Genomic DNA, 27,940 nt, shown 5'->3' with positions numbered 1-27,940 from the left:
GTTTTCAAAAAATTTTCTAAAACTGTCCCAATTTTACCGACTTAGGTACAGAAATCTTACTATTGAATTAACCTAATCAATACCTATGTTATTGTATATATGGAAAAGTTGTGTTTCCAGAGTATAGAGGGCGCTACCTAATGTAACTTTTAATAAATTCTCATATTTTACTCTCTCTACATTACATTAACAACTTTTTTTTTGTATATGAATACTGAAAATTTTAAAATTGGAATAAAACTACTAATTAATTTGTTTAATGCTACACCTTTCTAATCAGTCATTTTAGAGATCTAGTTGTAGTGTGATTTTATAATTATTAATTATATTTTATAAAAAACCGAAATGTTTGGATAGTTTTCATGGTTGTGTAGGTTTTATTAACTTTGAATATACCACATAATATAACGAAATTGAACTTGATTGGATCATGATTCACATGCAATTTGATCCTAATCAAAAAGGTTCATAAAAATCTAATATGACGTTGATTTGAAGCTGTAATTAAACATGATAAATCAAACTTTGACTTCTATTCGAAATTATCTAATAAAACGCCATATATCTAGATTTTGATATTAACATTTATTTTCTGGCGCTATGTCTGATCTTTATTTACCCACTCAAAAACTCGACATTATCTCTTCATTATTATTATACTACTACATCATAACTTGTTGTATATGAAGTTCCACATCTATATTTGAACGAATAAATCGAACAAATTTCTTTCAATACTCCACAATATGAAAAAAAATTTGTCGGATAAAATTAGACTTCTTGCTGCTCAATCAAATAACACATTTATTTTTATTTACTTTATTCTTTGGTTTAGAGTTACAAGTGAACCACTTATTCAATAACATGACTAGCCTGACTTAAAAACTTTTAGGGTATGTTTGTTTCTTATTCTGACATCAAAATAGCTTATTAATTAGATATAGCCGTTTTTCTTACACTTAAACAAATTAGGACGTCCTGAGCCGCCTTAAAACTAGACCTTAGTGTTAGTTAATAATACTTTAGTGTGAACCAAAAAAAAAATAGTTTTTTTGAAAAGTGTTTCCTATTTTTAAAGCAGCCAGGATTATGCGAGTAAAGCTAAAGCCTTAAAAAGTAAATCCAAAGAATAGTTATATGTTTGACGTCTATTTCTTGAAGCACGAGACTGGGTTGAAGTAGCAAAGTCGGTAGCGACTTTGACGTTTGATTTCGTTACCACTCCGAAGAGCTCTGTCGAAGCCCCCATACTCTTGGCCGTTATTAAGATTGCTCAGCTGACTGAAACGAAAAAAAAACATTAGAAATATAATATGGTTTGACAAGAAGTGTGGAAATGGTGACACTTTTCAAAGTATAAAAAGAGTATTAACTTAATATTTAATGTTTTTTTTTTTAATGAAAATACCACCGTTATACAGATTTCAAAGAATTAAGATAAGTAGAAACAAAAACATCTAAAAATTGTTATTATTTTTAGTAACTCATTAAAAGAAGAACACAGATAATGGGTAACGTAGAAATGAAGACTCTAAGAACAATAAGGGGTATAACACTTAAAGGGACAAACCAACAAATAAGTGCTTACGGGAGCAATCTAACATCCAGAGCATCAACAAATGGGTAAAAGCAAAGAAAAGAGACTGGGATAATCATGTTGATAGAATGGCACCTGACAGATTAGCTAACATTTGCAAAAATAATAAACCTTACAGGAAAAGACCAACCGGAAGACCAAAGAAAAGATGAAAGGACAACCTACTGACAACACCAACAACAGAAACAGAATGAGAGGCAGACAAACAGGAGCAATCCTAGTGAGACAAAGAAGAAGAAGACTAACTAATTAAAGTGCTAAACGAATTCGTGTAGCAATTGCAATGTGTTAATCCAAGTAGTTCCAATCATTGTAGAACCGTGTTTGTTCTTATTTTAAATTGTAATGTGTAATTAAGGATTTTGATATTCAACGTGTTTTACTATTAGTTTTGGACAAGTTGTTGTCAGTTTGGCCATAAAAATCAAGTTTTATTTTTCTTGTCCTGAGTTTGTATACCTCTATGGATGACCATTCTTCCAGTCCTCTGCAGTTGGAATGTGAGTAGAGTTTTGTTTAAAGTTATACTTTGGTATGCTCGTGGGCAGTCCTAAGCATAACTGCAAATCCATTCAATGTAACATATGTTGGCGACAATCCTGGCAAACTCATCCCGATCTTGAGCGGCTCGAAATAGTGTATGAGCATCTAGGCCAGTCCAATCTCTATTTTTTTGAGCCATGAGTGTTTTTTTCCTGCCTAAACCGCTTTTCCTCTCTATCTTGCCATCTAGTATTAGCTTCAGAAATTGGTACATTGGTGACATTGCAAAATATATGTCCAAGCGGATTCTCTGCCCTTAAGGATTTGTGGAAGTTCCTGTCTTATGATGTCTGCTTTAAGTGTCCATGTTTTGACAACATATAAAAGCACAGAAAGACGTACCCTTTTTCAAAACGATACCCCAAATTCAAACAGAGACTTTGATTACTTATTAGATTTCGCATATTAAAGAGTGTCGTTTTTGCCTGTTTTATACTGGTGAGAACGTTTATATCCGGTTAAGATCCCCGATTATCCAGCTTCTCAGGTATCTGAATTTGGAAACCTGTTGGATGAGTTTATCATAACGCTCAAGAATGTTGGTACAGATGTTTGGTGTTCTGCTCATTACCATTAGTTTTATTCTTGGTAATTCATAGAAAAAACTGTTCTTCTTCGGCAGATATTCTATTTATTGGATTCCTATAATGTTTCTGGGTCATGTGCGATAAAATGTCGAAAATTTGAAATTTGACAATTACAATAAAACGAAAGACGATAGTGAAATTCTGAGTGCGGCATCAAATTCACCTTGAAAAAAGACCCCGACAACGCCTTTTTGACTTTTAAATTTTTTAAAGGTTCTGACAGTTTCCATATACAAACAAGCAAATTAGGCCACTCTGTACAGCCATACTGTCATTTTGTTTTTAAGCCTCAGCTTTTTTCCACACATTCTTCACCTAAAAGTGCAGATGCAAAACTTAACCTAACCTAACCTAAAAGTGCTCTGAGTGCCGCTTTTTGAACTTCCTATTTCCAAAAAAGCTTTCTCTGAAAATTTTTAAACATTTTGGGATTTAAAAAAGGTTTTAAAAGTTTGGGATGGCTCAGTTTTCTACAAACATAATGCTAACAATTTTCGACAAAGAAGAGAAAAAAAATTTTAAGATAATAGAAACTGATAAACTTAGTTATTGTAAAATAATTAATTCATGCAAAATTGTTCTTTCAACCTATTTGGTAGGTTGGTGTTGGTAGGTACTTAAAACAGCAATTCATTCAACTATGATCATTGAGCTTCGGTCGGGTTTAACATTGTTATATTAGAGTTTTAAGATAAGCACAAAATAAAATGTATGGTTAGTCTTAAAGGACCAACTTACAAATATGTATAAGATGTCGCTAAAAACATCCAGAGTATCCTGATGTTGAGTTTCTACAACTTGTGTATAAGTTAATCAAACTTAATGTATCTTCTACCATTCTGGCCTATAACAATTATTGGACCACTCCCTATAGTAATCATACTTGTACTGTACTTAAAGGCGCTAGTGAGTTGAAGTTAAAATTTTAATGCTCTAAAAGGGAGTAATAAAAATTAATATTTTACCATATTTGTTACAAAAACACTATATTAGCATAAAATAATGCAAAATGTTGTAAATGACTATACTTTACCTAATTATGTGGCCATTAAATACGCTGTCCCGTTTGTGGTTTGTGATTGGTCAAGAACAAGCTGAAAACTGGTTTTCTTGTCCAATCACAAATTACCCACTAAATCTACTTGACTGAAAAAAAAAAAACGAAAAAGTAAAATTTCGTGTTTTTTACTATTTTACTATTGAAAATTTTGGAAAACCAAAGGCACTTTCTGGAGGCCAAAAAACAAATTTAGTGTTCAGTTCCGACGTTCGGTTTTTTGGATACCATCATCAATTTTTCCAATAAGGTTCAAGATTTTTTTTTTGTTTTTTTAGTAGCTACGGATCCAATAGAAACTAATGATGTATCACACTTCTCAACTTGTCAAAAAATGAATCAATGTAGATAATAATACTTTAAAGTCACAGTATAAATATTCAATAATTTTTAAGTAAATGCAACATATAACGAGAGCATTACATTGTTTAACACTGTGTTTTGAGCTACTTTACACTTGTGGTGTTACACTTTACTGGTGGTCATTTGTGAATTTGAGAATAAAAAGCAGGGCTTTTCTGCTCTGAGATTGACGTTGCTCGAAAGGAAAAAAGCAACATTTTACTGGAAATACATACAATATTTTTTTGTACAAGCAATGTTAAATAATTGATAAAAAAGTCTAATTATCAACACCAAAGTAAAAAAAAAACGTAACGCTTCAAAACAATTTAGATAAAATATGCAAAAATATTTAATTTTAATTAGCTCAAAGTTTCGCCTTTTTAGACAGTTACTTGGATAAGAGTATTTTGATGTTTCGTTCGCTTGAATAAATATTTATATACTGAAATGTCTCTCAAAGAAGTTTGTACCAATAATAATTCATAATGATTATCATATTCATAAAAAGTGAAGGAATTTCAAACGTAAAAAGTTCCATTGAGCAGTTAATTTGGCTAAATAAGGTAATAAGGTCACTGACAAGAGAACAGGTTGTGAAAAAATATTAAAGACAAATATTTACCTCAATTGATTTAATTCAGCCATTCGCTGAGCAATCAGTTCCAGTTGCCATGGCCTAAGTCCTGTGTCGAAGTTGTTAATTGCTGGATCTTGATCCGAAACCAAACCCTGTTGGAAACAAAAATCAATTATTTAAATAAATTAAAACTTTAATATCTAAAGTTAAAAGTAAATACAGAAGCATTTTAAGCAATAAAACTTGCTGAAACAACGTTTCTATCAAAAGAGTTAATAACAAAAATTGTAATAAACGACAATAAGTACTTTTCGCATTAAATTTAAACTTTGATGGGACTTCCCGAGTAAACAAGTTTGCAGATGGTTTCTCGTTACTTGAACCACTTAAATTGCAAAACAGTCCAGGACACTGTTTTAATAATAATAAGAAATTCTCATAAAAGTGAGTCCCTACTTTGCATATTACTTACTTTGGAGGACGGGGTATTAACATTTAATTCGACCAAATTGAATTAAACTAAAACATGTTTTTACATGCCACACACGTACAAACCTGTGCATTTTCCTGGAAATGAGGCGGCTTGGCGCTGACTGCAGCCAAAGACACCACCAAAACAACAACTAACAGCCGGACTACGGATTGTGAAATTTCGCACTGCATTTTCACCTGAAACAACAAATAACGAGCTGCGTTACTGTCAGGAAATTCCACGTTACAGAGTAGGTTTCAGCTTATAAAGGCTGCAAACTATAATCATTATTAGCCTTTAAAGTCACCGGATACGCTCGTTATACCTTTAACGTCTGTTGCAGTATAAAGTGAGTTATTAACTTCAGAACCTTGCACTGATGGTGCAATGGAGGATCTTCTTCAGAACGAATGATAACCTTGCCGGAAAGAGGATCGTAAACTTATGAAACGGTTTAAGTTCATTAGAAACTTGATATGCATTTGTTAAGCAGCAAAAATGATTTTGGTGTAAAAAATGTGCTTTATAATTATAACACAATGGCTCTGAAAAGTCTGGACAATGATTTTACCACATCATCATCATCACCACATCAGGATCACACTTGAGTTTTTGTAAATCCAGATTTCAAACTGTCTTCAAATGATTCCGAGAAAGAATCATTTGAAGGATGAAAATATCACTTTTACTCTCTAGAGAATAAAAATACTGGAGGAAACTCTGGAGTAAACTACCTTTATCACCTTCAAACTTTGAAATCCTCCTCTTGGCGTCGGGCTTCAAATTGTTCGCGGGAGCAAAAATTGCACTTTTCTTCCTTGTAGCGAAAATAACTTATTTTCTGCGACTCTTATTGAAAATCGACTCGATCCCTCGTCGAGGGAGAAAAAAACTTTTCTCCCTCGACAATTGATCAGAGAGATCTCCAAATCATAAGGAACTTGTACTGGAATCGGACAGCAAATATACGAGTCCACGGAAAACCGAGCAACAATGTGGAGATATGTCGAGAGGTACGCCAGTGCTGCATATTGTCTACTTTTATTCAATTTGAATTCGGATATTATTTTTAAGAAAGCATTGGAGACTGACATTGATATTAATATCAATGGACTGCCTATAAACAAGTTGAGATATGCAGATGATACGGTTATTATGGCGGAAAGCATAGAGATGCTCCAACAAACAGCATTACAAACGCCAGCAGGGAAATGGGGCTAAACATGGTCATCATCCGTACCTACATAAAATGCAAACTCCTAACCGGAGCTGAATGTGGAACAGATAGAAAGAGTCAGAAATTTCAAATATATAGGCTCTCTTATAACAGATAACCCAGATCCTGTATTGAAATAGCAGTGTAGAGTACACTTTGTGCGATGAAGCCACTATTTTGTTAAATAGCTTAAACATGACTCTCCGACAATGATTGATGATTAAATGCTACGTATGGCCTATTATTATGTATGGAGTTGAATCCTGAACCCTGAAGACCAATACGTTGACTCGCCTGGAAGCATTTGAGATGTGGACGGATTCTAAAAATTCCCTAGACTGCAAGAATGAGCAACGACGAGGTTTTAAGAATAGTACGACCAAATCGTGAGCACATCATAGTAGAGAAACGTAGGAAGGTGGCGAATCTAGGACACCTGGGTGCTAATTCTTGAAAGCAGGGAACGGGTTTCACAAGAAGTGGTGATAGAACGTAACAGAAGACTTAACAATGACAGATTCCTGTCACATTCCCTTCTTTAAAGAATAGACACCCTGATGTGTGACAAAAAGTATTTCCTTTTCAAAACTATAATGAAAGGCAAGATAGAACAAATGGACCAAATTTGGCCATCGTTAGCACCTGCATCAATACGAAATTTAATATTTAGTGTTAATTTTCTAAGGGTCAACAACATCACTCATCTCAATCAATTTATGCAGATGATGCTACTGACTACCCTATACGTGACAATCGATCCCTCTAACGTAAAATTGCGATTATAAGCCCTCTTTGAGGTTTCGTACTATGTGACTAGCTCCTGATATGTCATTATCGTTGTAAAAGACTGTCATTATACTGTGAGCGAGCGATATCATTATGCATTAAGTTCGTTAGAACGTTCCAGTTTGAACCATTATTAATACATTTTAACTGAAAGTACAGACTGCTAATGGTTTTTAAATGAGCTGACCTTTTAAGAAATCTATGAACAGACCAATTTTACCTAACAATTCTATTAGGTACATGATATAATGACAATACCCTTCATGTTTAAATTATAAAGATTCATTAAAAAGCAGTCAGTACCTTCTAATTAGCTTACTTTCGTAATTTGCGCAACATTCGAGATGTTGCTTAGTTTTTCTTCTCGGATGTCTCTCATTACAAACGCTCCATATAGAGATTGTTTTACTTTAACTACCTACTTCAAAGCTCCCTAGATGTTGAAATTAAAATTCTCAATTTTCAACTTAACTACCAACAAATGACTCTCCTTGACTGGTAACGCTCCATTTCAACAAAACGAATCAAGTTACACCCCATCCTTTCTAATTATTTCCAGTGGGAGGACAAATTCGAAACCCTTTTGAAATTCTCCTTGACCGGACTATGCCTTGCAATTCCCTCTCCCATTCAATTAGCAGAGATGTGAATTTACCAAGCCAAAAAATACAACTTTTTATCTAAATATCTTTCGCCTGAATAGGAAAATGCCTCCATATAAAAGTGTCTGCTTTTCAGGTTTGCAAAAGGTTTTGACAAACGATCTTTGCTTTAGCGGCTAGTTGTTGCACTATTTATACAAGCAAAGTGGGATGAATTTTAATAAAAAGCTCATTTTTCACCTTGGCGTGAATTGAATGTCCAGGTTATACCTTTTTAAAATTTCATCATCAGATATTTCCACAGCCCACACAGTTTTTCTTCCATTCAAGTTTTTTATGATTTTCGTTCATACAGTTAATCTTCAATTTTAGATTCTATTTTCACCTCAAATATTATTAAATTTCAGGGGGTTATACATAATTAACGAAGAATTTTAGTTAAATATTTGGAGTGCAAGCACGATTTTAATCAACGTATTTGACATCAAACGCTACTGAAGTTATTAATAGCTACTCTGATTGCTATTAGAGGATATTTCAATAAAACTGATCAATACCACACAAAAGCTTACGGGTTAAAAAACTGTCAATCATCGTCAATTAGTTTTTTAATGGTTTTACCAAAAGCGAAATACAGAAAGTAAAATATTGTTTGTTTATATACAGTTTTCCAGAAACAATGGTATGTAATGATAGAGAAAAGTTTATTATCTTATTAGTTCGAAGTTTTTTTATTGGAACCTCCTATTTTTTAATACATTTTTAGATTCTCTATGAAATTTTTAAACTTTTTTGATAATAATGTCATAAACCTAATAGTTTTTCTAATATTTCAATTTTTCAGCAAAATATTAGTGATTACTATGATGGAAAATTGTCTGTATCGCCATTGTTTCTAAAGGTAGAATACTCATATTTGGTGCAAACGTTCTACAGGGACGACAAAAAAGATTTATCCAAAAAAACTTGCGTTAGATCCTACAGGGCGTTCAATTTTTTAAAACATACTTTAAGCCAATTTTTTTAAATGGAACACCCTGTGCATTATTTTTTTTTATTAGTTTTTATGAAACGCTTCAACTCAACAATGTCAACAACTTTGACATTTAAAATAAAGTAAGTAAGTAAGTTAGTTAAAAAATTATTATTACTAATTTTTGTTTTTTTCTAAAAGCGTATATAAAAGTGAAGTCTAGTAAATCGACATATTTTTTCTTTTAGAAAAAACTATAAATGTTTTATTTTTCACGTGAGTTACAACAATTTAAAATGTTTATTCTTACTCAACTAATATGTCAAAGACAATGTTCAGATTTTAGTTTAGTTAATATAACAAAAAACAAAAGTAAAAGTTAAAAAATCGCCAGACTATTAAAATTTACGTTTGTAACTTTTGTATTTAACATTTTCTTGTATTTTTCGAGACAAATGAGATAATAAACTGTATCGTTGACTCACCCTGTACACATATTAGTATAAAGTCACACTATGCAATTTCTTTAGGTAAAATGTGAAAATTATATTAAGTCAACAAACCCCGACTATCAATGGATTTTTCTAACTTTTTTAAAACGAGTTTCAACTACTATTTTATAATATTAACAGTTCACTACTGTTTTCATTCCACCTACAAAAGTTGTGTCTCAATTTTCGATATCGATTAAACAATATCAGAGGTGCTTTACCATATCAAAGAGCTCCGTTACCCATAAAGAATAAAGTGTATTGCTTTTAGATTGGATTTTATGGTTATGTTCCGAAAATGAGGCAAAGAAAACAATGAACCATTTACAGAGAAATAAACTTAGACCCTGCTGGGTGTGGGAGTGTTCCTTTTGCCTTTTGATTATTGTATCGAACGTTTAGTTTCGTTAAAGGAATCACTCAGTCTGCTATAATTTTTCGTAGGATACATACACTACGAGCTTTGTTTGATGTTGCTAGCCCCGGGACATTTTGAGAGTTATTAAACACACCTGGGTGCGTATTCTTGAAACGAGGGAAGGGAGCTATTAAGAGAAAGACCTGTAGAATGTGTAGAATTGTCAGCTACTTTTGTCACATTCTATCAACACTTCTCTTGAGAATTCTGTTCCCTGATTTCAAGAATTAGGCCCTTGGGATCTAACGCAGTTAAGAAAACTTGAACGTCAAGAATTACTGTTTTGTATTATAAAAGACAGTAATATAAGCCCAAAATTTTTAAGAATTTTTTAGACTGTCGTGGTTTTTAAGTGTTATTTTTAAACTCAGTTAATAAGCTAAATGGCGGTTGCACCACGAGAATTTAATACGTTCTTACCCTTACGAACAGAACAGTCTTAAAAATAGCATACTGATCTATGGAATTTTTCAACGACGATTTAAATGTATTCGATTTGATTAAAAATAACTTTCACAGATATATGACAGATCAAATTATATTGAAGAAATGAGCAACACAACGTTTTTTAGAGATCAACTCGCAATTTTATTTAAGAAAAAAATTCGATTTACTGAAAATCAACAAAACCGAACACCACAAAGTAAATCAGACTCAAAAAGTTCAATGGTTTTGATGGTCCTTGTTGTTTTTTTTTAAAGTGAATTTCAGGTTATAAAATGTAGAATGCCAATTTTCAGAAATGCAGCGTTGTCACTGCTATTCTCTCCTTTATTAGAGCCAGCCCATAAAAATTGTTTGGTTGGTGAAACGGTATGTCAATCAAAAACTTTAAACTTAAAAGGCAATCTTTACTTTCCTGAATTGCCAGAATCATACGTTAAAATGGACGTATGTCAATCACTTATTAAATCCTTGACACACGTTTTGATTATTTTAAATGCATTATTTGCTCAATCATAGAATATTTTTTTTTTATTTTAAATATTTTTTTTTTTAGGTTGCATTAGTCACTTTGTTTTCCACTCTATATTCCTAACTTGCTGAAACACTGCTTTTTATTGTTTTTTTGTGAAAACTGACAGGTTCATTGATAGAAAATAATAATTTTGGCTCCGTCGGTTTGACAACTTTATTAAAATGTTAAAAAGACGACAATTACGAAATTAGCTTTCAGTCAGAAGATCAATTTTTATTTCTTTAAATTAGACACGTTTGTCGTTCTCAATCCATTTCTTTTACTGCAATTCTGATAATTTTTTGCCAGTTTCACCGTCAAAATGATACTTTTGATTTTTTTACTGTTGAACCATTCGATTTTAGGCAGCGTTGCTAAACCATGCTTTACCAACCGACTGTCGCCGACCAGGAACGTCAGCAGTTGAAAATTGTCTAAAATGAGTGCAAATCGTCCGGTAAGTTAACTTTCTTAAATTTTTAGTATTTCCCAATATTTTGATCTTGAAAATTGACTAGAGTGACTGGAAGGAGGCGGGTTAAATCAGTGTTCACAATATATTTCATTATTTTTAACGTTTTGACTTTGAAAATTGACAAGAGGAATTGCAAATACTCAATTGTCATAAAATTTGACTGTTTTTTAACATTTTGTGTAATTTTTTAAAAATAATTATTTTTTTAACGTTTTGACTTTGAAAACTAGACTAGATCGACTGAAAACGGTTGGTTAAGTAAACTTTCATAAAATTTGATTAATCTTCAACTTTTTAGCCAGTTGACTAGACTGACTGAAAATTGCTCTCTAAACCAATTTTTATGAAGTTCTGTTTCTTTGCTAAATCGAAATATCACGAAAAACAACAGTTACAGCAACAACTCTGATAGTCCTGGTTACTTTCGTTCTTTATCAAATCCTGTTAACTAACAAAGAAAAATCTTGTTACCGTTTGGTAATCCCGTAATTAAGTCAATATAAAGTAGGGTAATTCTGGGTCAAAAGCCTTTCAAATATTGGGATGACAGAGCCTTCTAAAAAACACTGTATTTGCCAGAATAAACCTGTATTGAATTCAGTTTAATCAAGAAATGTCCCAGGTAAGATAAACATTTAGGGGTTTATTGATCAAAGAGTAGGTAATCACATTTAATATTCTTAGAAAAAGTTACTTTTTGTAAGTACTCGTAAATCAGTATAAAATAAGGTTACTTTTGATCGTTTTGTTTATATTTAGACATATAAAATTGTAGTTTAGAAAGCGTTAGTTGGATTTCAGAAATATCACCTGTATTTCAGAAATTTTCATATTAAAACATTTGTAGTAAAAGGTAATTTTTAGCAATTGAATATATGCTAGGGGATAGAAATTTTGTATTCATCAATAACTTTCTCACCAAGTTATTCTTGTTGACGCTTTGTAACACTTTATTATAGAACAATTGGCTTCTTATAAACTTTATATAAAAATTGGTTTTTTGTTTTATGTGATAATATCAAAAAAATGGGCTAATAACCACACAGAAACATAAAAAATTCTAAAATTAAAATACATCTGACTAATCTGAAATACAAGTCAAGCTTTCTATAATCAAACTTACGATACTGAAAGATAAGTTTCAAAATTTTGAGAACTTAAATAACGAAATATCAAATATATCATTGACAAACGATCAACGGGTTTGCGCGACATTGACATAAGCTTGTTGATTTTTAGAGTATAGCGTTTTCCATTGGCAACACTACTGTAATTCCATCTTGCTCTATCAAATATCGTTGAACAAGGATGGCCATGCACTAGATTTATATGTATCAACCAAAAACGTCTTTAGTTAAATAAGTTATAGTTGCTATGGTTGTAACTTGTAACGTTCATATTTTCCGAGATATGGCATCATCGACCACTGTTAGTGGAACACCCGGTACATACTTTTATTTGTGTTGTAAATCAGTTACAACTATCTGAAGTAACTCTTACTTACCTGTTATGTAATATATTGTTACAAATCAAATATCAATTTACAGCATTAAAGTTCACAATTTACTGATTAGTAAAATTGGCTTCAAATAATTACAGTTTTACTAGAAAAGTTATTTGAAATTTTCTCTCTACCGATTTATTCGGCTATAACCAAAACTGAATGCAAATAGGCTTTATTTTAATCCGATTAATGTTTATAAACTCTTATCTGAGCTGCATAAAACGTCAAATTTAATTTAAGTTGACTTTTTGTATGCCACAACGCACTTTATTATTATAAGGAACAATTAAACAGAAAATGATAAAAGCACCTCATCAGTTTAATGCGACAACAACTCAGATTAAATAGCAATCGAAGCTTACTGCTGAACTTTGTGCCACCATTTGCGCAAATTGAAAATGGATTAAAGTCCGGTCGCGTATGTTTGCTAATTTTTCTAAAAGTGAATGTCGTCCGCGTTTTTGTCCTTGATGTAAACCTGCGGAAATGAAACCGGCAGTAGCGTTTCGAATTTATACAACTGGCTTTTTGAGTATGTGGAAATGTTTGATTTCCGAATGGAGTGTTTTGAGCGTAATAACCCAGATTAACATGTTTAAAAACTAGCACAAGCAAAAGTATGATCGTTTGACAAATTTTTTTGGTTCTATTAAGCTTGGCAAAAAGGTAATAACCATTTCAATTTAACTGAGCTAATAAGTGTGTTACAGCATCAAACCTTTGAAGTTCAAACTATAATTCTGTTGCCAGTAACTAGAAATTACAATACTGGTAAACCGGTTAATCGGTTAAATGAAGATACAAAAATAGAGTGGGAAGTAAAATCACAGAATTACTAGGAAATGGATAAACTTTCATTATAATTAGTATATCGTCAATTCTGAAGATCTTTACAAGTTTAAATACTTTATAAGAAGAATAAACTGAAAAGAGACTATTATAAAACACAATCGTATAAAGTTTAAAGGAAGAAAAATATACAAATAGATAAATTTCACAACTGTCCATTATCCATCGTCATTGTCAAGAACTTATTAACCAAATGGTTTTTTTCTTCATATCCTTAACAAGGAACCATATTGAAATTTCTTATATAGAAAAGAGACTTTTGTTTACCAGAAATGGAAAAATCCCTAAACATGTTCCGAGATATCAACCAGGTCCATGAAATGACATAAGAAAGAATGTCCTAAACTTATCTCAACTATCAAATGCACTGGGTGGAGTAGTAGTAAGTAATGAAAAATATGACTTTAAAGACTAGATTTTAGACCGAATTACTGTACAAAATCAATGAAACAATGAACAAAAAAATGAAAAGTGAAGGATTTTAGAACCTGTTGCCAGGTAAGAAATATTTGACTGATTATTGTATTAATAACACTGGCCGACACAATTTTTGTAGTAACACCATTCAGACCATTCATTTTACAGTGAATATGCCTTTCTAGTAATAGAAAAAATGTCCATAGAGCTCCAGAACGTCCACTTTTTTCAATAGGTTCATTAGACCTTTATACATTGGCTTGTAGCTATGTTTGAGTTAGTTTAAGCCCTGCATGAGCGAGCAGAGCAAATATGACAAACCCCCATTCGCACTGACATATTTTAAGCCAAGTTTAAGTTAAGGGTGGTTTACACGTCAGAGTAATGGAAACTAGGTAACAAGGGCAATGGAATCCAGCCATGATAGGTGACGTTTGCTGGTTTTTAAAGAGAGAAAAAAGTCATCCCACATAAAGAACTAGAACATATAGGGTGTTTCAAATATCTTTTTTTAATATTTGCTTTGTTATCAGATTTCAACTTAATATAAATTAGATACAGTCGCTATACAGATTTAAACCACTTCTGGTTTGTTGAATGTAACAAGAAAACCTTACGTGCTAAGTTTTTTCTTGGTCCTTCCTATCCATATGGGACCATTTTACGATACTATGCTATTCAGCTTTCTATTAGAAAAATTTTTATTTTTTTTAATCTAGTTTATTTAGTAGCTCTTCACAATAGTAACTGCTTAATAAACTATGCAGATGATACCAATTTCATCATAAAAGAAAACAGCCTATTAAAGTTGGTATTGAGGGTAGAAGAGCAATATACCTTGATAAAGAGGTGGTTTGATAGTAATGACTTAATTTTAAATTGGGAAAAATCACAGTGTGTGTTCTTCCGAACTCTACAAAATAAGATCAGTGTGTCTTCTGAACTTTGATCACTGATTCATCGCTTAAACGGGTAGCTCATGTTGAGGGTCTCTGTAGAAAGCTTAACACTATGTCTGCTATAGTCTGAGAATTATAACAAAATATCTTCATTTGGATGTCTCAAAATTGGTAGACAACGGTGCTTTCCGGTATGGTATAATTTTCACATTCATTGGGGACAAATCTGGATAAAGCCTTTATTATTCAGAATTTGGCAATAAGAATAATAAATAAAAAAACAATATCGAATACATTTATGAGTGTATTGTTTTTTTTGAAGATGCATTCTGAAAAGTTTTTCCGTTTTAAAATAACACATGGTTTTGACTCTGGAAACAAATTATATAACCAGAGTTACCCTAAAAATCATTTGACTTTGTGAGAGAAACTATATACCTACTCGTGTCTTACTCTATACAATAAGCTGCCTTTATCATTAAAAATATTAACAGGTTCAAATGGCTTTAAAACATCCTTACATTTATAATTCTGTAATATGGAGCCATACTCTTTAAGGGAATATATGGATTTTATTTGCCTCACCAAGGCATACTCATGAAAAGTTTTTAAGTCGGTAGTAATGTTCGTTCTTAAGATTTTGTAATTGACGATTACTGAAGTTAGTGTACATTTGCACTTTTGTTTTTGGGTGACCTGTTTGTGTCAAACTTTGTGTTTTTACTCAAATATGTTGACTTTTGATTTGTTCCTCAAACATCGAGAGGGAATAATAATGGCACTGTTGGATTCCACTAATCGCATTGTTTATTATGCAAAAGCATAATTTGAATTCAAAATGACGGAATCGTCGAATTCAGAAATAAACATTTAACTTCTCGGTCTCCGGTTAGGCAATAATTGTTTTCCCCGAACTAACAATAAACTAATACTTTTCAGAACTTCTAGCAGCCACTTAACACAGCAATTAACCGTCACTTATCCCATTAGGCAAAACTTAGCTCTTGCACGGCCGTAATTTATTCATACGGCGGTGGAGGTTTTGAGAAGCTCAACTAAAACAATTATATCCTGTTGGTAATTTAAACTTTCACGGTTACGGTTTGCGCTTTCCTTTTGATATAATCCGTCCTCGTCTCGTGGACATTAATTTTCTTTATATCGTATTAACCGGGACACCGGAATTAACTTGCCGTGAAATCGCGTTAACGGTGGGCAAAGAGGTTTCGGTCCATCGTAAAAAAGAAAATTCTACGTTCAGGGTTAAAGCTGCCGGACTTAAACATATCTGTTTAGTGCGGGTTCTTTTTTGGGCGTATAGAGCTTTTCACAGTCGCTTGAAAGACAATTTAATAGACTCTTTAGATGTTTACTTCGTACCAAAGAATTTGTCTGGACTATAATACGGAAAGTCATAGTAACTTAGGGTAACGCTTAAAATACAACCTATTTCATTATTGAATAAAGGTAAGAACATAAAGCACTAGTATACAAGGTGTTCCACGACCAAAGACATCGATTGAAGAGCCAGAGTGAATAATGTCAAAAAAATACTTTTCAAGAAATGACCTGTTTCTGGAAAATTCTTTTAAAAAATATAGAAAATTAAAATTTTGTAACGTAAACTTTTCTAGACTACCATTTTTTAGTACCATCACTCTTTTTTTACTTTTTTTGTAAATTCCATCAAAATTTTGAAAGTTTAGCATCTTCACCATTTTGGAAGTTTCAACGACTGTAAAAAACTTAAAATGTTTGTCTTCACCTGCTCTTTCAAAATTGTTGTAACCGCAACCGGTTTGTACAGAGTGTTCAAAAAATAAAAACAAAATTGTTAACTTTGAGACTAACACTCTGGCAGTTGTAATCGCGTTTTTATCCGGTTGAAAGTGGGTGTAAACCTTGCTGTTAACCAAGTCTATTGGGTGAAGAAAAACATTCTAAACTGTTTTGGTCTCTTGCAAAATTTCCGTAATTCTAACATTTTTAACGATATTCGACTTTTTTTTGGAAATTGCGTCAAAATTTTGATTCTTGGGGCTTCAGCGACTGTAAAATGCTGAAAATGATTGTCTTGAACTGCTCTTTCACCTCGTTCTAACCGGAATACGATTGAACCACAATACAGGGTGTTTAAAAAAGCAAAAATAAAAATATTTTTTACTTTTTGATATGCGACTATGAAAAGCTTAAAATGTTCCTCTTGAACTGTTGGTTTATCTCGTGCTAACCGCAACAGGATTAAACATATATAGGGTGTTCAAGAAACAGAAAGAAAAATAGTTTAATTTTAGACCATCCGGTTCTAGTGGGTTCTAACTCTAACCGTTTCCAAGATATTCGACTTTTTTCTTTCTTTGGAAGTTGTATCCAAAATTTTGAAAATTTTTAATTTTTTTTTTCATAGCGATTCTGTGACCCGTCGTTATTTTTGGGTTTTAGGTACTGTAAGAATATCAAAATATTTAATTAAAACTGCTCTTTCACAATTAAAATATTTTCAAGGAATACAATTTTTTCTAATGTTCAGAACGATATTATCATAAAAATACGGGTTTCTACTTAAAAAACTACACAATTTTTCATTTTCTTAAGTGGCAAGTTTATAATTTGGTTTCACGACCGTGCATGCAAATTTCATCTTCAGTTCATTGATTTTTTGCATACAAAACCCAAAATTTTATTTTAAAATCAGTTGCCATTCTGACAGTATACAAAAAGTTGTTGGGCGTTGTAACTGATATAAGTCTATAAAAGTGACGTTTTTTGGGAAAACATAGAGTAGAGAGATAGTCTAATAATATCCTATACATTATAAACAAAAGTTATAATAATATATAGCCGTTCGATTTAAAACAAGAAAGTTAGTGATCAACTTCCGCTATAACCGTAAGTGTAACCATCTTAAAAATATTTTAGTTGGATTGCCAAGATACAATCTCTACACATATCCTAAACCTTCCAAGATTTTGTAAAATTGCCAGAAGCCCACAGTTATTTTGGAAATGGCAGAAGTCTGTAAATACTACTAAAAACTTTTCAAAAAGTACCCAGAGGTTTCTAAAATAACTTTGAAAATCACAGAAGTCTGAAAATGTTGATTGTCATGCAAATAATAATTGCCACTTACGTTAAGAAAAAAATCATCAGTTTATGTTCAATTAAGTTTTCTTGTTTTGCCTTTGTCCCTGTTAGTTTCACTAAAACTATACATATTTTTTTTTAATTGTAAAAAGTGTGCAAAACAGTGCAAATCAGAATAAAATAAAAAGTTGCCACCAAAAATACCCGGAATATTTCCAACTTTAATGTGTCATTTTATTAAGCTATAAATTGTGCAAATTTAACCTAACTTGCATCTCTCCCATCAAATAACCGAGATTTCCATGATGGGACTTGAAAAACGAACACCATTAACTGTGTGTATATTAACAGAGCACGTTTTTACGGTGAAATACGCTCAGCGAAATCCTAATTAAATTTATACAGAAATTAGCGGAAACTGTGACGTGCAGAACGTCCTGCATATCAACTTCCAGGTCTCCGACGTCAAACAGTTCTGGAACTCTGGAGGGAAACCAGCAAACGGGAATTTCCCAAGCAAACCCCCCCAGATAATTTAATAATCTCTCCTGAGAGCAAACTTTTTATTAGTTCAACGATTTCTTGAAAATTGTGACGACCTGATTATCATCGGTAAGTTAAGTTTCGACTTTGGCAAAGTTGCCGACAACCCTCGTAAACCGCTAATCAAAGTGAAATATGGTAATGGGCTTACGTAAAGCGACGGTTAATCAGAAGATGTTAATTACAGGAAGGAATGAACAACTGAGAGTGTCGTTTAAACGTATAATTGAGGTTTTATGAGTATTTATAATGTACGAGAAAGACGTTTTAACCGGGTTGAATTAAATTGATATAAGGGGCGAATTTTGAAGATAATTGATTAATTGAATTATTTAGATTTGTTATGTAGGACAAACCATTGTATTTGATGGTTACATTATCTATTATTGAACCACATATTAAAATTACCTCACATAAAGGAGTTCATTTTTTTATGACTGTTTAATAATATACTTATTACTCACTAGTTTTGAATAGATAATAACACCCTTACCCGTGAGTAATCATTACGTCATTACTAATACATAGCGAAAATCAAAGTAAAATGGAGTGACGTAACAGCTAATAGAAACATAAATGGTTTGAGTGGAACATTTGTAAACATTTACTTCTTTATTTGTCAAATTAAAAAATAGTATTAAAGAAGTAGAAGTCCATAGTGTTATTACTAAACTTTGATTTTGCTTCCTATTATATTATTACGTCATATTTTGACAGATGACATTTACCATCAGTTAAGTATGAACACAACAACGATTTTGAAAAGTAACGAAATCACTTTGACTTAGGTTGAATACAGTTACCACAGAACCAAATGTTATAAAATCCAAAAATGCACTGATACAGGTATAAAGTGTAACCTTCATCAGTGCATTTTTGGCATTTATAACATTTGGTTGTGTAGTAACTTAATTTTGTCTATTTTCAAATATGACAACAGTCAAAATCCTCTTTATAATTCTATGAAACCACAAAATAGTCTTCCAGTAAAATCAGTATATGCATACATAGAGTACCAAACGTATTTTATAGCTTTATAAGAAGAATTTTGACAGTTATGATATTTGGCAAAAGAAAAGTGAATTTCAATACGACGTCACAGTTAATGTCGTCACTGCCACTTTTCCTAGGACAGAGTATATATGATGACGCAACAATGTAATACCTCTAGTAAAAGGTGGTTTTAAATGTGTCATATGCTGCGTTATTTGTCACATTTGTTACATTCAAAACATTTACCAGTATTTGATTTTTACACGTAGACCACTAGTATATAAATTTGTTGTAAAAGTTATAAATAATGGAAGCTCCATTAGTATTTCTAAACTAGAAGGTATTGTTTCAACAATAATGGGACAAAAAGTTCGTATGCTCCACGGACATTATTAGATGATTATTCCCTTGGGTTGGGCAACTTAATATCCCTTAGGAAAGCTACCTTTAGGTCCTTCACAGTTCACCGCAAGTCATAAACATTTTATTTAATGCCTTTTATAGGTGTAAGTAATGACAACGAGTCAGTTTGTATACTGCCTGTATGATCGTTTTATATAATATTAAAGTTACCTTAATCTAGATAGGTCATAGCTCTCTAAGAAAACTTTTTGAAATAAAGGATGAAGCATTATACTTCGGACACATTTCGTTTTACAAGTTTCGACAAGTTCTCTCGTGTTTTACTATAGATTTATCATCAATTTAGTTCATCAAAAGTAATGTAAAGCTTTTCTTGCTTTTAAAGAAAATGCTGCAGAAAGCTTTCTTGAAATTTCATAAAACCACGCTTAGACATAAAATCAATGATGAGATGACCCCAGTTTTGTTTAACTCAAAAATAAATATAAATTTTCCTCAGTTTTATTTTTAAAATATTTTGATTTTACAGTCTGATGCCCTATTGAAAGAATAGAAGGAAGTTTGGACAAATCGTTTTGTTATTTAAAAAAGTCTTTAAATAAAATCTTGAAAAATTTAATTCAAAGATTCCGCCGAAGTGCATGATAGCAGGGGGGTTAAAATGACATATGACAACCACAAATGTTGAAATGTGGCGACCTCTGTGACTCGCAGGAACTCATTATCATCTAGTTGTGTTAATGTACGAAAAACACTTCGATCTATACAGAGTTTCAAAATAACCTGTTCTACTACTGGTCTCTTAGAAAGATTCATTAATTCACAGTGTTGCCAAGCCTTTTTCAGATGCGGATACAAAGTTTTAAATTTTAAAACATATGATGAGAATCAAAATAAAATGGGATGAAGTAACCATGTAAAAGAGAGGTTTGAGACATTTGTCTTGATTGTGACAAATTAAAAAAACAACCAATCATCACAATTTCCTTCCTATTAAAGAGCTACGCCAACCTAGTTTACATTGATTTTTGTCATAGATCTGTATTTACCTGTTGCAATATCATAGAAATGACTACTTGTTTTCAGTTTTAGTTGTTCTTACAGAAACCATTTTATTGTTCATTTCAGAAGTTCTTAAAAGCAAATTTTGTTTTAAAAATACAGAGAAAGATTACTACTACTTTACTTATTATTTTTGGCATATGTTCTGAACTATGTTTTATAACTTCAAAAGTAGTTGAAGAAGTCAAAGTCTTTAAAAAATAACTCTTTCCTCCATTAAAAACTATTAAACTTAAATTTGATAGCCTACTGCCTTCAAAGATATATTACTAAGGCATCCGCGACAAACTAACCCGCAAAACTATACGAAACACCATAAAACAAAGCCATTCTCCTTAGCAATTTGCGTTTAATATGGTCGGAAATGTAGGCACTTTCCTGTGGTTTACATTAGCCAATATCCATTCCAACGGCTTTAAAGAGGATGTTATTCGAAAATAAACTTTACATAGTAGTTTGAGTGAGTTGGAGAAATTTTCTTATTCAAACTGTTTACCGTATAGGTGTTGCAGGTTCTTGTGATATGTAGTTCAATTTTCTGACTAACAGAATGTCCACGACGAACGAAATAGGAAAGTTTAGAAAACTTGGTAACACTATATATTGTCAGCATTGCCATGATATTAGGAAGTAGATCAAAAGAAAACGGTAGATAACGTAGAGGGTAAAAATAAAATAAATTACCAATAAAACTTGTAGACAAAAATTTTGAACTGGAATAAAACTTGAAGACCAAGAATATGCCACTTTAGATATCTAATGAAAAGATTGGAAAAAGTAAAAAGATGTATATTGATTTGGAAGCTTACTTCAGATGCAAAGACCTCTGAAACCATAAATAGGTATTTTTTCATACAACGAAACGGTGGGAAGGAAGGACAATAATTGATTTTGTACCCAACTTGAGAAAGCTGAGTTCAACCTGTAGTTTTGAAGGCTTAAATGAGACAACTTAATTACTTATCTCCTACTTCATAACTAAGAAACTGGATGGATGAAAGAGAGAAAATTTAATCGAATGTGAAGGTTTTATTTATTCTTTTATGCTCTACCATATCATCAAACAATCTGTATATTCAATATAAAGGTACATAGAAATAGGAGAACATGACCACTTTATCTGAAATGGGATTGATATATTGTGACCAACTGTCAAATCTGCGTCACATCAACTTTGACACACTGACATGTACAAAGTTTTTATAAATCTTCGTTGGGCGCATTAATTTCCAATAACTCTTTCTTCTTATCATTTAGTTCCTATGTCAAATTTTGAAATTTTTATATTTTTTCTTGTGTAGTTTTAAGACTCAACAGCTTTACTGCTACTTTCCGTTTCTTCCGATGTCACAAGGAAAACCTCACTAATTTTTGTTAACAAATTGAAAGGATAGCAAAAGTAATTAACTCACTATACTAAAATTATCTAAGATAGTTTTGCTGGTTTCTAGGTACTTTTTAAAACAAACTATTTTTCTAAGTTACTTTCAAAAAGTATCTAAGATACTAGTATTTAGATATTTTTTAATTGTATTTTTTTATAAGATACTTTGACAGCTTTGCTTGCCAGTTAGTTGTAGTACATATTAACTTGTATAGGTATGATAGACAGATAAAAGTTTTGAATGTGCCAAATATGACAACTAAAGAAGTAAACTTCACATTCAAAACATCCTTCAACCTACATTGTTGTCAGCCTATTCTTTGATTGTATCAGATACATAAATATGCCTGGTTTTTTAGCAAGAAACACTGATCGGAAAATGTATTGTTGAGGTAAAAATATTGACATATAATTAACATCTTAGTATGTGTGCGTGAGTATATGATATTGACCTGAGAGTGAAACAACACCATAAATAAATATACATATTTTTGACTATTGTTTTTTTTATATTTTTTCTTATTCTTAAACTACTTTATTTATGATCAAATAAGACATCATATGCAACTGACAAAATGCACTCAGTTTATGAAATGAAATATCTTTTCGCATTTGCATTTTAGATGACATTCAGTTTATTTTTCCTACAGGTCTATTTTGTATTTAAATAATCCTGCTTATTGCATGTTCTGGTGAAGTTTTATATAAGAAAGTAGACAACTGAGATACTTTTTGATTACCGTTTGTCGGCTTAGACGATTTTAAGACGACCAAGGCTATTCCTTATTTTTAACCCTATAAACATATTTTTAATACATCAATTTAGTAACATCCGCTATAAACGGAAGTCGCTTTAAAAGCGGAACTTTTCACCGTCTATTAAGTTAGACGGTTAAAGGCCGTAATGGAAGCTTTTATCTAAAAATTCAGGATAAAAACTGGAACAGAAACTATTTACCACAAGTTTCCAAATCATTCTCAATGACTCCCTTTTTAATCGAAACTGTCGCAGTTTGTTGACGTTTTAAATTATTGCCAATTCAAACTTCTAGTTTCGTTCTGTTTGCGTCTTGTTAATTAAACTTAATCGAATAACTGAATTGATTAAGTTCCACTCGAAGGACCCACAGTTCTATGCTGAAAGGTAAACACAAATAATTGTATACTGCTTAGAAGTAAGCTAATTTGAAGTCAAATGATGTTTTAAGCTTGTTTGCTGGTGGTGAGTTGAATTAATTAGAATAATGTGTGCGTGGGTTTCTATAAAGCCTCTAGCCATCTTAATAAAAATGCAACAAAATGTTTAACCACCATACTTGAAATCAAGCTAAAATGAAAAAAGTTCTAAATAAATTTAATGAAATTTTGACTCCAAAAATGCAAAATAAAAAAAACGAAAATCTACGAGTCTTTTTCGGAATAAACACTTGGATTTGAAATAATTTTAGGAAATATTATACACCCAAAAAAATAATAAAAAAAATCCATTTATTTCAACATTAATATATTATATTTCTGGAAAAATAAATGAATCTAGAAAAGGAAATACATTTTCAATTTAAAATAATTCTGCACTTTCAATAAGTACCTGACAAACGTCGCTAAAACCATGAAAATCGATGATAAAGCCTGATTGTGAGTTCTAATTTAAAATGATCATCGTGATTAGCAATTAGAGTGCGAATGACATATTTTAAATACTTTATTGAGCGTTTTCGATAATATTGTCCAATATAAAGGCGCCGATTTATTATTGTTAATCGATTGATCAATTTTAAGTGAGTTGGAAATTGAGTGACAAATAGAGCGTTCAATTTGTTACATATCAATCTGAATAGAATTCAAATTTTACATTTTCGGTTTGAAGAAATTTAGGAAAATTTGGCATACAATTTTTTTTGAAAGTACCTAAACAGGTAAATTTAAAATTTAAATGGTTTAAGTTTAAGTAGTCGTCGACTTCGTGGTAAGAATGGTACCTGTTAATAACAAATATCTATCTAGCTATTCATGTTCCAAAAAAAGAAATTAAAAGCCATAGCTCCTTTTGCTTCAAAATCAGTTTGTTTTAGATTATAAAATATAAAAAACCCTATAAGTGAATAGAAACAACATTTGTCTAAAATTCTTAGAGTTGTTCATTTGGCTGATCAATGAAAAACATCAAAATGTATTGCATTTTGGAATTTAAAACTTAGTAAGTATTCTCAATAGAACCTTCCAAAATTTTAAACCAACTTTCTGTAAGTCTCTAACTTTATGTAAAGGATACAAACAAAAGTTGATTAACCCAATTATACCGATAAAATCAAATTTGTTCGCTTCTTTGTTGACTTTAGTTACAGTTTGTTAAATTGTACAAGAGTAAATAGACAGGTATTTTGTTTCCTTAAAAAAACAGTTTCTTCAATATTACTTAGTTAAACTTTTCTGCATTAATTACTGATTTAATTATATCAATAAGTTAACAAAAATTACCAAAAAGCCATGTTATGCTGAATATTTCTGATTTATAGTTAATTGAACACGTAAAATGGTCTGTTGTAATTGTTAATTTTCATTAAGTAAAAGCGTTACGTTATTTTTTCTTTTTTTTTTTCTACGTTTGATCGATTTGATGGTTTTTGTCATTTAAATTTAGAGTTAAATTTCCTTATTAAAATATTTACTAATATCTTCATATATTACTGTTACAAAACCACAAATCCTACCAGGTTATGGGCCCAGGATAAAGGGGACTGAACAGTAAGAGTAACATTAAAATTTGAAGAAAAAGTACCAACAATTCCAAGTTAAGTGTGTTAGAATGCAACTAGTGAAGTAAATGTAGTTTCTACTGGGACTAGAACATGAAATAATGGCATGAAAAACTTGGACATTTAAATGTAGCACTAAATTTGGGAGCAAAGTTCAAATGGTTTGTATCGACATTGGACGAGAGGACACAAGGGACAGTTTTGAAAACCATAGTGATTTATACACCAGATCAAATTGATCGCTGCCAAAGAGACAACCATACTATACTATTATGTATGTTATTATTTGTAACAATTTACCAAAAACTTTATGGAGTAAAGTAACTACTGATACTGAAGTGGTAAATACTGCAGTGTATTTACTGAACCTACGAAGCAGTATAAAACTACGCCTTATGAATCCTGAACAAATAAGTAACTTATCCTACAACACTAAACTTTATTATGAGCCTTGGTGAATCTGATAATTTGGGCAACCAGAATGACCATGATCCTAACCATTTTGAAAAACTTCACACCCAAGTAAAAAATGGAATGACAATAATTGACAGAAAGTATCAAGATACAATTTAAGAACCAAAAAAAATACTAGAAAGTTATAAGCAAATCAAACCTGACAGAGAAAATAAAAACACCACACCACTGAACTCTTCAATCAAATAATGAATGAAATTATTCTTAAATTAAATCGTTAGCATTATAATAGTTATTTACATTACTAGTGTGGTATGAGCATTTTTATAATCACGAGTGGTGATAATATTTAATCTACGATTTACACATAAATTAGCAATTTTTTAACTCTAACTTTGAGTTACGTAATGAGGGATTTTACAGCCACTAGTGCGATAATAATTGTTTTATTGCACTCTTAGGTAGTACAATTGTAGTAAAATTCATCATTACGTAACTCAAAGGAAACTATGTAATGGATCGTTACCGTGCTAGTAGTAGATAATAGTATATGACGTAACTAGTGCTGTAAGAAGCATTTTACGCACGATATGGAAAAAGTTAAGCACGAAGTGTGTAATTTCATGAGTGCGTAAAATGCCTTAGAGTACGTGTGAAGTACTATACTTTACCTACGACCAAGTGTACCCTCTTTACGCACAGTTATTGTTTGCTATTGGATATACATATGTTATAAAGCTGTAAAAAAAGCGCACAGTTTTAAGATCGGCCAAAAACTAACTGTTCTAATGATGGAGAAAATTGATTTCGTTTTTATTTCTTGCTTTATCAAAGTATATTAGATGGAAATCATCCCGTAGTGCATTGAATATACAGTTTTAAAGTTTTAAGTCTAAATTCTGGTACGTCTAGAATAGCATCTGCAATAGCAAACATATCAAGTAATGCTACCGAAAGTATTACTTAGAACGTATCATCATTTTAAAAACAACACTAACTATTAGATAATATGTTTTTTAAAAGTTTTTTATTACATTATTATTTTTTCTTTAGCAGCATAATTCCTATGATTAGTACAAATATGATGTTAATATGTTGAAAATATATTTTTTATGTAAGAAAATTTTTTCCAGGATATATGACTTGCGAAAGCCAGGACTTTACACTTCGTAGGTAAAGTATAGTACGTCAAACGTGCTCTAAGGCATTTTACGCACTCATGGAATTAACTTTTTCCATATCGTGCGTAAAATGCTTCTTACAGCACTAGTCAAGTAATATACTATTAAATCACTCTGAATTACAAATGCTTATTTACAGATGTAAACAAACAACCATCAATGTTACGTCACAAATACGGGGCGCAAATTAATAGGACTGTAATTTTCTTTGTTTTTAATGTAAGACGTCCAAATTTAAAAAAATATTTTATAAAACACGTGATTTAGACATATTTATTCACTCGTTTATTTCATGAATAAAAAATGTTTTAAGTCACTTGCTGTATAAATAACTCTTAATTAAGTAACTGTAACATTCACACTACGAAATTTTATGATATAAATTTGATTTAACTGAGAATAAACCAATATAGCACATTAGTATATTACCAATTTAGGTTAGTTAGAAAAAGGTTCTACAGGACTTTTCATCAATCAAAAATTGGAATCAGTTTTATTTAATCAAACAGGTTGTTTTTTTCAATTGGTTATCGTGGATATATCCAAACAACTTGTACAAGCTGATTTTCTAAATTAAAATAATTTTGTTTAAGTTTGTTTTTAAGTGGCATAGAACAATTATTTTGGATAATTCGAGTTTTAAAAGAAAATCAACAACTTACCTGTAAACCGCTTTTCGACGCACGTAGCACACTTCTCAGCACGAAACTTTCGCAAACAGCCAAGTTGTAAAGCGACTTCCTGTTCTCTGAAGCGGGGAGAGTTGGGCAGCTGCTTTCCGTAACAGCACAACAGTATAGAGACATATCAAACTCCCGATTCCGTTTTATAACGAGAGCGGCCAATCAGACGAACGCTTTCCGTGACGTACGCCAATCAGAAGACTGCTGTTTTGGGTAAGTCGTCGTGGGTTGAAAAAATTGATGTTATCTTTTCATGTGACGTAGGTACATCCTAAATGACGTTTGAGTTGGTCAAAACTAATGGACAACTTCGTGGAAGATGTCAGTTAACTCTGCTTTAAAGTTAAAACTTGAAAGTTTAAAGTGTAACTTTGCTTGATATACTTGTATGTCTTTCGTGAAAGTTTTTTTTAAACTTTTCAACCAGGATTTAAAGATTATTACACCGATAAAACGGATTTTGCATTGATTGATATATGGCCGATCCATTACTGGTTTCAGTCATCGGATAATACATTAATCTGGAGATATGTTGGATGTTTTACCGTTTCCAACAGAGTTATTGGAATACTTATAATTTATTGTACAGCTTTTTTGTTTGCGCTTTTGCTTAATATCAGAGTATTGTTGCTAAACCAACATTTTTTATGTAAACTAATTAGATAGCAAACGAATTGTTACATAACTATTTCTGGATGATATACATAGTGA

The 27,940-nt window shown here is 31.5% G+C and overlaps 1 protein-coding gene across 1 annotated transcript; it reads right to left on the bottom strand.

Moving 5' to 3' along the window:
• Positions 1–803: 803 nt before the first annotated feature.
• Positions 804–27,367, bottom strand: AstC (Allatostatin C). The gene is made up of 4 exons (XM_081979639.1): positions 27,209–27,367; positions 5,262–5,375; positions 4,752–4,858; positions 804–1,281 (listed from the first exon to the last, which is right to left on the bottom strand). Exons 1-4 carry the CDS (start codon positions 27,350–27,352, stop codon positions 1,149–1,151), a joined length of 498 nt encoding a protein of 165 aa, XP_081835765.1. The 5' UTR covers positions 27,353–27,367; the 3' UTR covers positions 804–1,148.
• Between the last annotated feature and the right edge of the window lie 573 nt (positions 27,368–27,940).

This window comes from Ips typographus, linkage group LG1 (genome assembly GCF_016097725.1).
Source record: "Ips typographus isolate SLU linkage group LG1, UJ_Ityp_2.0, whole genome shotgun sequence".
In the NCBI taxonomy this organism is placed as follows: domain Eukaryota; kingdom Metazoa; phylum Arthropoda; class Insecta; order Coleoptera; family Curculionidae; genus Ips; species Ips typographus.
The sequence above is the reverse complement of the archived record's forward strand: the minus strand, read 5'-3'. Positions and strand labels throughout refer to the sequence as shown.

Excerpts from the sequence above, each read along its gene's own strand:
- AstC (XM_081979639.1), bottom strand. The coding sequence starts at position 27,352 with ATGTCTCTATACTGTTGTGCTGTTACGGAAAGCAGCTGCCCAACTCTC. Across the intron at positions 4,859-5,261 it reads ATTTCCAGGAAAATGCACAG|GGTTTGGTTTCGGATCAAGA; the intron begins GTTTGTACGTGT and ends TGTTTCCAACAG. Across the intron at positions 1,282-4,751 it reads GCTGAATTAAATCAATTGAG|TCAGCTGAGCAATCTTAATA; the intron begins GTAAATATTTGT and ends TTTTCGTTTCAG.